General features: G+C 43.8%; 1 protein-coding gene across 1 annotated transcript; it reads right to left on the reverse strand.

Moving 5' to 3' along the window:
* Positions 1-8,397: 8,397 nt before the first annotated feature.
* LOC117132698 lies at positions 8,398-10,970 on the reverse strand. The gene is made up of 3 exons (XM_033287513.1): positions 10,050-10,970; positions 8,992-9,864; positions 8,398-8,868 (listed from the first exon to the last, which is right to left on the reverse strand). Exons 1-3 carry the CDS (start codon positions 10,968-10,970, stop codon positions 8,398-8,400), a joined length of 2,265 nt encoding a protein of 754 aa, XP_033143404.1.
* Between the last annotated feature and the right edge of the window lie 1,152 nt (positions 10,971-12,122).

A 12,122-nucleotide genomic window follows, 5' to 3' on the forward strand; every position in this document is an offset into this window, starting at 1 on the left:
GAAGCGACTCCGAACCTGACGACCAGAATCCGTCGAAGCTCCAACAGCTGTGTCGGAGTCGAGCTCTTGGAAGGGAAAAGATGTCGATCTTGGCGACATAGAGTTTTCGATGGATGATTCTATGCTTCCAGGATGGGATCCGAACCTTGCTTACGGCGACGGGAGCGGTTCGAGCGAGGCCCCTATTCCGGATTTCGATGACTTCTTTGCTGGACTGCCACCGGGTTTCGATGCTCCTCCTCCTACGAAAGAATCGGCGAGGCCGAGAGTCGTTGCGGAGGGATCTCGCATCATCAATGGGGTTAGTTTTTGAGGATTTCCTGGTGATTGTCCTGTGTATATATGTTTATAACATGTCAATCGATTTTGCAGGGCCTGAGCCTGCTGGGCTCGGCCATTGAGGCGGGCCATAGAGAAGCCACGGTCTACCGCTTCAAAGCGGAGAAAGCGGAGCGGGATCTCGCTCGCGTGCAAGGCGAGATGCTGGAGCGAGAGGCGCAACTTACTCGTGATCATGCGCGGGCTGTTCGTAAAGCGGAGAGGAAAGGCAAAAGAGAAATCGTCGAGGTGATGAAGACTCGCGCATCTCAATTCCAGGTTGAGTATGGGAACCTCAAGAATGCCTTTACCTTGGTGGGTGACTTTCGCGAGTGCCGCGGTTTGGTCGGAAGTCTTTGGAGGACGCGAGCCGATGACTATGTGTTTGAAGAGGAAATGAGCTTGATGAAGAGTGGGATGAGTGAACAAGCCCATGCTGAGGCGCTTATCCCTCCGATTGACGAGAGGATTCAAGGGTTCTGGGATTCCATCCCGGTTTCTCCTGATACCGAGGAGGTTCCGACCGGGTTTCCCGATGGTGGCGAGGAAGTGGATCGTCCCGCGGATGCGTTCGGTGCTTCGTTGTCCGGGGACTTTGACTTTGGATTATGAGGGATGGATCAGTTATCCTTTTATCTGTTTTCGGCCGAGTGTGGCCCTTTGAATTTGGATTTTGTTTAGGCCTAGATGGCCGTATTTGTATTTACCGGGACTGGCCGTTGGTGGCTTTGAATCCCTTTCCGCTTTACGCGGTTTATTTATATGACGAATGTTTTGTTTTGAGTTTTCCTAAGTTGGGTTGAAGTAAATATGAGTTGTCGCCTCGTATTTAGTTCTGATTAGTCGTTCAATCTGTTGGTTCGTTCGTGATTTTCGTAAAAATTTACTTATCTTTACGATGTTCGAGAACATTGAGATATGAACGGAGAGACATGGTTTAGGATCTCGTATCTTTTAGATATCATGCCTTGAGATGTTTGAGACCAGAGCGTTGGGTTTAGGGCAAGACCTAGGTTTACTTTCGGTTAAGGTTTGTGCGGTGACTAGCCGGCTATCGTTTTTCCTGTTGCGATTTCTTCCTGACTCGCACCGATTTAAAGTCCGCGATATGTTCTCGGCTTATATGACTTGTATGGTACGAATCGAGCATCTTCTCAGTTTCAACTGGAAGTGCTAAACCAAAATTTCGGATTTTTGTTGTAGCGCGCTTTTGTCCTTGTGCTGGACGTTTTTAAACATCAAAAGAGTGATCGAATTGCGTTTGTTTAAGACGGCTGGCGTGTTCGTCCGGGCCAATCAACGAACGGGGTGTAAGGTTTTTGGTGGTTGCGTTAGCATTATCCTCGATTTTTAACTTTTGCGACGTCTCGCAGTTATTTCGAGGATTATACGTGTATTTTTGCGTGTTTGAAAGATGATAATCTTTACGATTTTTGGGCCGGAAGGGGCCGTAGATAAGAGTCTTAACGTTTTCAGGCGTGTCCTGAAAGTTTCTTTTGTGTCTTACTGAAGCGTAAACGTTTTCGATAAAAAGGACAACGTATATTGTAGTAAAAGTTTTTGAAGTTTCTAAAAACTCGATTACAATAATGAAGATTTTTCTAAGTGGGAGTATACGAGTATACGCACCCACTCCCCCCCCCCTTTTTAGAGAGAGGGATAGCTGAACTCGTCTTTTGATGAGCTGCCTACGTACCCCTTTCGAGGATCAAGCCATCTCGTAGTTCTGTTTCATGCCGCAAGTGTTCTTACTCGGCGGTAGATGTCGCGATGTCCACCTTGACCGTGTCAATCGTGGCTGGGTCGACGCTATTTTCCGGATGTTCCGGTTGAGTTGTCGCGTGGGCTTCGGATTTATGTCGAGCTTTGACGTCCGATGCGTTTGCGTCGATAGATGATTTTACTTCGTCTTCTCCCGGGGCGCTTTTGGCTGAAGATCGATCTATCTTCGCGCGTTTGCCGTTTGCAGAAGCCGTGATTTGCCTTAACTTATGCTCCGCGAGGAAGCATAGTCGCGACTGTTTTTGGCATCCCCAGATGGCCGCGACTCCGCTCGGCGTTGGGAACTTGAGACCCAGGTGGTAGGTTGACGGAACTGCCTGCATGGCGTTGAGCCATGGGGTTCCCATGATCACGTTGTAGATAGCGGGATGATCGACTACCGCGAATTCGACGATTTTCGTGATCTCCTTGGCCATGACTGGCAATTGGATTGATCCGAGAGTCATCGACACTTCGCCTGAAAAACCCGTGAGCGGTTTTGGTGTCGGAATTACTTCTCCGAGTTCGATACTCATCCGCTTGAGTGTCGCGGAAGATTACGTTGACCGTGCTTCCCGTGTCGACGAGTACCCTTCCGACTTCTAAATCTCGTATGACGAGATCTATGACGAGCGGGTCGCAGTGAGGTTGGTCGATACCGCCGGCTTCTTCCTCTGTGAAGGTGATCGAGCAACTTTGGCCGTCTTGAGGAGACCATGTAGGCCAATTTGCACTTGACTCTGCCTTCCGTTGGTAAGCCTTGATGGCCGACACGGTATCGCCGCAGTATTGTGATCCTCCGATGATCATATTGACTCTGCGACGATTGTTATCGTTCCCATTGTCATCCGGCCTCCTACCGCGTTTATCCCCAGGTTGGTTTCGTTGAGGGGATTTTTCAGCGGGCGGATTTCTATCCGTCCTTGGAGGCCGATCAGAATCGAGGATGAGATCCTTGACGCTAGTTACTTCCGAAAGCTCTCCAGCGAGTAGCTTCGCGGCCAGTCTTGCTCCCAAGACTTTGCAGTTGGTCGTGGAGTGTCCTCGGGATTTGTGGAACTCGCAGAAGGTGTTTTTGTCATACCCTTGATTGCGAGTCCATGTGTTGCCCGTGGTCCGGCCTTGATCCGAATTGATCGCATAGTTATGCGCCCCTTGGAGATCTTCCCCCTCGTGATGGACGTACTTGTAGTTACGAGAGTTCTTCTTTTTCCCCTTCGGATCTGCGTCTTTCGAGGATGGTCTTGCCGGCTTATGTTTTTGCGATAAGACTTTACTTTCTTCCACGACTATGATGTAGTCCGTTGCTTTGTGGAGGGCGTCCTGGATCGTTCGCGGTTTGTCGAGAGTTATCCATTTTCTGAATTTTGACTTGTACCAGAGCGTCTTTCTCAGCGCGTCGATGGCCACTTTGTCGCTTATCCCACTAACCCTGGACATTATCAGCTTGAACCGACTGATAAACTCGCGGAGGGGTTCGTCTTCCCTCTGGGAGAGACTCCAGAGGTCAACATCGGAGGTTTCTCTGTCTATGAATACAGAGTACTGTTTGAGGAATTCCGATGCGAGCTGTTGAAAACTCCCGATGGTGTTGCGACGAAGGCGTGCGAACCATTCGAGCGCTGCTCCTTCAAGATTTTCGACGAACAGGCGGCAATAGCCGACATCTTTTTCGCCGTCCTTCAGTCTTGCTCTTCCCATCGCAATGTGGAAAGCCTGAAGGTGCGCTTTTGGATCGGCCGTACCATCGTACTTCGGTACTTTGATATTTCCCGGATCGGACACCCTCATGTCCGAAATGCGACTGGCCTTTCGAGCTCCTTCTAGCAGTCGATCGATCTCGGGGGCAGCACTAGTAGCATGATGGATTTGAGACTTTACGGCTCTCACTTCTGCCGCAGTCTTAGTGATGTAGTCGCGAAGATCGCGGATATCCGATGTCTTGTCCGTAGATTTCCGAGCCTGTCGGCGTTTACTGCGAGTCAGCTCGGTTTGCCTTTCGGCCAGCTCCTCTTGTTCGTTCCAATAGGCGACTTCTTCTTCTTCCGTCATTGGTTTTTCGAACGGGGAGCCTTCCCGAGCGGATCGGCTTCTGGTCCTTCTTGGATGTCTGTCGACATCCTCGTCGGTGTCGTTGGAGACATCGCTAGGATCTAGGTCAATGTGTTCGGCTTCGTTATCCTCCGAATCCTTTGCAGGGGGCGGAAGATTTTCAGGGTTCCCCTTTTCGACGGGAGATTTCTCGCTAGGGTTTTGACCGGAAGGTCGTTTCCGCGCGAGTCCTGCTCTATTGAGTGGGGGGGCGAAGTCGAGCCTCTTCCCGCGGATTTTGGTGGTTCCGCGGGGACGGATAGCTTGGGTCCTTGCCGTTAAGGTTTCAACCTGTTTAGTCTAGGTGTTCACGAGCTTATCCTGTTCTTCCGACCTTTTCTCATAGGTGGCGAACAACTTTTTGAACTCCTCGAGCGTCGCGGCGTTGGCTTGCGCGTTGGCCGCGGATACGTCCGCTACTGGAGTGTGGAGATCGGTGTCGCTGCCTCCGTTAAGAGGAGTTTGCATGTTATCCGCGTCGTTGGTTGACATGTCTGACTGTGTGTGGCTTTTGCGGGTTAGATTGATCCGTAAGGCCCCCTCCTTCTAGCGCCAAACTGTGGGAACCGAAATTCACACTGTCGATTTCCGTTTAAATAAGGAAACTAGGAAAACCCTAATTACCACACGTCAAGCAATCAGAACACGAGAATGACAACGATAATGTATAAGAAATCGAAAAGAGAGCAAAGAAGATCTTATTTCGAATTTGCGTATGAGCGTTTACAACAAGGTATAAGCCTGGGCTCGAGAACTGTCGGCGAGATTCCTAGTTCTAGCAACCCTAAGACGGCTAAACCTAATTGAGTCGCAGCTCGAAATAACAAAAACGGAAAATTGCCTAAATTGCTCTAAGTGCTAAGTTTGCTCTGAAAAAATTCTCCCCCATGCTCCTCGCCTAGGACTCCTTATATACTAGCTCCAAGATCGGTTTACGCTTTTACTCTTCTGCCCTTAAGCCGTCATAGTATAAAAAATGGAGATATTCCATTTTTTCCGATCTTCACAATTATCTTCAAAACTTCCGTATTTATCCGCGGAAACTTGAAATTTATCCTTCCTCGTGGGCCAAGCGTGAACCATGCTGTGGTTCACGGGCTTTTGGTTAGGAAAAATCGTAGGATGGGCCTCGAGTCGTGTTTTAGGTCCCTTTGTGCCGTCTTCCGACTCGACACGTTTACTACGAGTTTTCCGCGGTTTCTAATCCGCGAAGTTTGATCGATGAATTAGAATAGCGGGAAACATGGACTGAGCTTGCTACGGTCTTCGGGAGATAGCATTCGAAGGTTTGACGAGAATGCAAGGACTGGTGTCGTATCGATGTTCGGAAAGGTTCAATCGCTACACAGTGACCGAACTTTGGCTCGAGCCCGGTCGCTACGTGGCGACCGAGCGAGACGAGTGCTCGGTCGCTACGTAGCGAGACGAGTGCTCGGTCGCTACGTAGCGACCGAGCTTTGGCTTGAGCTCGGTCGCTACGTAGCGACCGTGCGGGACGATCGCTCGGTCGCTACGTAGCGACCGAGCTTTGGCTCGAGCTCGGTCGCTACGTAGCGACCGAGCAGGACGAGCATTCGGTCGCTACATAGCGACCGAGCTTGGCTCGGGTTTGGTTGCTGCATAGCGACCGGACGGCGTGTGTGCGCGGTGACCGAGCTTGGCTTGTTCGGTTTGAATCCCAAAGGATACTTCTTCGTAAAAACTTCGTATTGGTTATTTTTACGAAAATTACATCTCTTCTTTTACTGTCTCTTTCGGAAATACGATCTCAGAGGATTTTCGGGTGGTAATTCCGTCGTAACCATTTTTGACCCCAACAGCGTGTGAAAATAAGTCAAGGTTCTAACAAATATCGAGACCTTTATACTATCGAGACAATAAAATTTTCTTTAATGGAGTTTCTTGTTAGGTTGGTTTAATTAAGTCCTATGTTTTAATCAAATCATTTAATAACCGTGAAATTAAATTAAGAGAAAACGACTAGAATAGCACTAAACCAATTTTTTGTTCACAAAGTAGCACTCAAGGCTCAAAGTCACAAAAATAGGTTTCATTAAAGAGGTAAATATACATTTATACCCCTTGGGTTAATTAATCCAAACTTTAGGGTTTAGAGTTAAGGGGTGGGGTTTTGGAATTAGGATTTAAAATTTTATAAAAAATAAATACTAAAATAAAAAATAAAAATTTTAAAAACAGTTTCAAAAAGTATTTTTAAATTATAAAAAGAAAATATGAAAAAAAATAAAAAAAAAATTCAAAAAAAAAAATTTTATAAAAATTTCGAATCTGAAAACATATAATCTGAAACTATAAAAAAAAATATTTTTTTTTTATTTTTTTATTTTTATTTATTTTTGTTTGTTTATTTAATTTTAAACCAAGGGTATTAGGGATATTTTACCCTTTAATGAATGTCATTTTTGTGACTTTCTCCTTCTAGTGCTATTTTTGAGACATAAACTTCAAAAGGTGCTATTATTGACAATTGCCCATAAATTAACTAAGCTGTAAAAACAAATAATTCAGTCTTCAAATACCATTTACCTAGCCTAAGAAACAATTAACTCAGCCTTGGAAACAATTAACTCAGCCCTTAAATAGATTTTACTTAGCCTTACAAAAATTAACTCAGCCTCCAAATAGATTTTACGTTGCCTTAAGAACCATTAACTCAGTCTTCAAGTATATTTAACTTAGCCAACGAAATAATTAACTCAGCCTATACATAGCATTTAATCAAATATTAGAAAACAACAATTTAGCCATAGAATATTAGTCTCGGCATACAACATACTGGAATAGCAAATAACATAAAAGATATTCGATACATTACATCTTCACCACTTCCTTGTGTCCCTTAACAGGCTTATCGGTTCAAAATCACGTAAGAACAAGCCGATCTCTTTGATCCAGAAACAGCGGTTACACATGTTATCATCCTTAGTGACATCAATGTGCCACAAGCAGTGACATTGTCGCTGCACAAGATTTGCACATTGGCATCTGTAGAACGATGACATAAAAAAGCAAATGAACAGGACCTTATGGTCGCGAAAATAGTCACCATGCCACAAACCCCAACCCCATTTAACAGAGCGCACTAGTTTACTGCTCCTGTCAACAGATTCAAATGGAATACCATCAAAATACTTCCCTTTACCCTCAAAGATTGCTCGAGTCATTGCGTGTGTATACACATCACGCTCATATCCAGCATCTGCTGCACGCTTCATGAGAGAAAGCCCTTCTTCATGAAGGTCCAAGGAGTAGAAAAACTGTACACCTTTTATATTAAAGCGTGCTTGGATTTCCCTCATCGTAGCAAGCTTTCAACAACTCAGAAGGCATATTGAGTCCCCAGGGAATGGATAAAACATCGAGGAAATGGTAAAACCCCACACCGCTCTGCTAACGCCTTCATCGACCTCGAGGATGCTTTGAGGCCATAGAGATCTTGGATGGAGTTATGGGCCGCACGTTCAACCACTACCGCCTGAATTTCTTCAGGCAATTCAAGAAGAGGGAAAAATTCCATTTACTCTCTCAGGGGTGAAATTGATTTAGATAGACAGAGAAAATGTGTAAAAATATAGAGTTTAAACTCTTATTTATTGGCAGTGTGAAACTCAATCGTCTGACGACCTTTCTTTTTTTTTTGGCGGGAATTTTTAAAGAATAAACATGAAAATCAACAAATCAGCCGTAATACAAAAACATTAAAACCATAAACTAAGCCGTAATACAAAAACATGAAAATCCCTACAACACTTGCTTACATCGGACAAGTTTTCGCATAATGATATAAGAAAAATAGGATCAAATCATCCTATTTCATACTACTAATTCAAACTAACTCAGCCGTTAAAAAGGTAACTCAGCCTTAGTAAACAAAAACTCAGCCCATGTTAACACTAACCCAGCCGTTACGCATATCAGAGTCGTTGAGATGCTTTCCAAAGGACATGAAAAATAACAGCCCGGCCATAAGTATTAACTATTAAAATCAACAACCCAGACGTAAGAAAAACATGAAAATCAACAAATCAGCCGTAATACAAAAACATTAAAACCATAAACTAAGCCGTAATACAAAAACATGAAAATCCCTACAACAACCCAGACGTAATAAAAACATGAAAATAAACAAATCAGCCGTAATACAAAAACATTAAAACCATAAACTAAGCCGTAATACAAAAACATGAAAATCCCTACAACACTTGCTTACATCGGACAAGTTTTCGCATTATGACCACTCTGTCTACATCGAGAACATGTGTGCTCTTTCCTAGGACGTTTGTTTGATAGTGCAACTTCTAAAGCAGATTTCATCCTATTCTTCTTCGGTCTGCCTGGTGGTTGACGTACAGTCGGGGGCAAGCAGCGTTGGTTAGCCACGAGTTCTGGAACAGGTTGCGCTGAATCAACCGGCATGACCGATTCAGCGTATGCGCTAACCAAATAATTGCTGGTATAGTAAGGACTGCACAAGGATATATGAGAAACATTCATGTACTCCGCCGCTGCGATTGCATGTACACATGGTAATTTCTCAAGTTCGAAACGGCGACATGTGCACTTTCGCTCTACCAAATTAACAACATGCAAAGACTCGCCGGAAGATCCATATTTAACTTCAGTGTGATGATCATCAATCCTCTGTACCGCCAAATCTTTGGCGGCAGTTACACGATCCTATTAAAAAATATATAATTAATGTGAAACGACTGACTAGTACATCTTAAGGGCTGACTTAAGAGCTGTAAAGACTGACTTATGAATTTAAAGGCGGACTAATTTTTTTAATGGCTTACTTACATGTAGTAGTTTCTCCACACCACGAGTAAGCGTGGTTCGCTGCGATCTGGCATCCTCTCTTCGTTCAGCAAACCATCTCATCATCATAACCCATATCGATTCTAATATCCGAACAATGTTAAGACCTCTAGCATTCGACAATGCTCTGTTCATTGATTCCGCTATGTTCGTAGTCATCAAATTGTACCTCTCGCCTGGGAAATGAACACGCGTCCACAGTCGGACATCAGTCCTTTGGAGGTAGCCGTGGAGTGCTGGATTAATCGCTTCAATCTCCTCGAAAATCTGAGTAAAGTCAGACATCCCAAAACATCTCGCCGCTTTCTTCACCAGACGAAATGCATCTTTTCCTTTGTACCGTCCCAGTATATTCTTATATAGATGGTACGTGCAAATTCCACGAGAAGCAAGCGGATACACATTTGTAATTGCTTTCCCAATCGAGTTATGCCTATCCGAGATTATCGCAAGACCCTCGTCGTCAGGAATCAAAAGTTTTAGTTGCGTAAAAAACCAATGCCAGGAATCATCATTTTCAGTGTCAACCACTGCGAAGGCTATTGGAAAAATCTGAAAGTTACCATCCTGAGCTAGTGCTGGGAGAAGCGTCCCTTTGTATCTACCATTAAGAAACGTACCGTCGACAACCACAACTTTGCGCATGAAAGGAAACCCATTTACGCTCGCATCAAACGCAAGAAACACATACATGAATTTTCCATTCTCATCGATTTGAAGACGTGCAACTGTACTCGGATTTTCCCTTATTATCATGTATAAGTAAGAAGGCAAGCGTTCAAACCCACTCTCAGGTGTTCCCTGAACGATTTCCCTTGCAAATTTCAGCGTCCGGTAAGATTTCCAATATTTCATCTGTTCACATGAAAAACAATACACATAACTCAGCCACATCATACAATTAAGTCAGTCACAACGTAAAACTAATTCAACACTATTTTAATATAACTCGGCCGCATTGTGTAAATATATCAGCCGCTACGAAACACATATTACTCAGCTGTTTCGTAAACATAACTCAGTTACACCAAAGTAATTACCTTTACACCAAACTGCTTAGTGATAGCTATTCCAACACTCGTAGCGCGAACGGCCGGACCAACGTCGCCGAGAAAGTTCTTGTACAACTCTCCTAAAATATCTGGTGTTGCATTTCGACATCGATTAGAACGCTCAGTTGTAGAACATGTATGATTCGATTCGTAAATACAAACATAGAACGCCGGGGATTCCCCTTTGGTAGAAGCACGAACCCTCCAGATACATCCATCAACCCAACACTTAACAATGAATAATGTTCGGGTTGATATGTCTACATCATAATCAAATCGATCTTTCACTGTAACAAGTTTCAGTCGTCTCTCCAAATCGGCTTTACTCTCGTATCGTTGCCCTACCGCAAGATTTAACGACGACATCTCCAACCTTAGAAGAACCTCCTCACTCTCTTTAGACCCGCTCATCGAGAAGTTCTGATATATCTTCTTGGGAGGTATCGTTGGTGACTCTTCGTCTTCTAAAGGAGACGCACCGTATGAGCTGAAGTTATCATCTTCAGATGACGCACCGTCCGAGTCGTCGAACATATCAAATCGGCTATCAAATTCATCGTCTTCTTCGTTTTCTTTGCCTGTTTCATCTTCTCCGCCTACGTTCTGATTTTCTCCTTCCACAATACTAGAGCAATCAATCTCATTGTCCTCTTCTTCCTTCTCCGAACTGCAACCATCGAAACTCCCACTGTAATTATCGTCTCTGGACTCAACTTCTGACGCTTCTACTTCTGACGCTTCTAGTTCTGAGCTAAAACTGAAGTTTGTTTTAGTCTTCTCTCTTGCTCTGTCGTCCTTGTTCTCCGTAATCTCAACACAAAGACGTAGTTGTTCGATTTTCTTTAGGGCTACAAAACCTTGCAACTGCCGAGTATTGGACACGTACACTGGTGGAGTGTCGTGCGCCATTGTTTTCAATGATTTATTTGAGAACATGTAGCTTAGCTGAATATGATCACTCATTTCATTCAATCCGTAATCATCGAGAACAGACTTTGCGAAAGCTTCATGTGTAGAGTTCTCATATAAATGGAGAACTCTACACCCTCTACTATCAGCGTTAAATACATATTTGTTTTTCTTAATCCAGTTACCGGAAACAATAATAACCAGATCCATAACCAACTGAGATAGATGAAGAAGAGAAATAACGGGTATGAAAGGGGAGGAGAGGAATATGAACAGGCTGATTAAAACCTAGTTTTGAAGTTCTTTCGTTACTGATGACATGGCAAATCCGAATTGATGACATGGCAGCTGACATGGAAATTCGGTTTTTCAGCCACCAAAATAATATATAACTCAGACACCCTAAGTCAGTCCACATGTAGTAAGTAAGTCTGCCGAAACGTGGATACTAGTTCAGTAATTAATCTTTTTCGATAACCCAGCTGTAAATAGGATGAAATACAATAAGCCAACCATATCGTTTAACAACTCAGCCGTAAAACAATATTATTCTAGTAATTAATATTTCGCTAATAACTCAACCACAATATAGCTGAGTTTCATGTTAAACCATCCAGTTTCGGCTGATTTAAGATAACCCAGCCGTCAAACATCCCATAACCCAGCCATTCGGTGTTCATTAACTCAGCTGTGGGTATATAACTGAGTCGTGTCTTTACTATGACTCAACCAAATTTTCCAGAAATCAATCCATCGATGATTAAGTCAGTCGTAACGTCAGTACGTAAGTCAGCCGTTGTCCAATAACTCAACTAGATTCATATAACTCAACCCTTACGCGTGGTTTACTTATTGTCTTAAATCAGCCTTTTTTACTAAGTCAACTATTTTATTATAAGTCAGCCGAAACTTATACATATACCAGCCGTAACGAAAGACGTATTCTTTTACGGCTGACTTAATGAAAACACGGAAGCGTATTCCTACGTGTCGCCGGATTTTTGCTTACGTGGCGTTAAAAAGTAATGGCATTCTCGTAAATACGTTTTTTCTCATAACGTGGATAAAGGGCACGCTTGGCATTTAAAAAATGCCAGTAATAAAAAAAAGATTTGTATGGTTCTGGTCATAAGTCCTAAAATATACAATATC

Source organism: Brassica rapa, chromosome A03 (assembly GCF_000309985.2).
Source record: "Brassica rapa cultivar Chiifu-401-42 chromosome A03, CAAS_Brap_v3.01, whole genome shotgun sequence".
Lineage (NCBI taxonomy): Eukaryota > Viridiplantae > Streptophyta > Magnoliopsida > Brassicales > Brassicaceae > Brassica > Brassica rapa.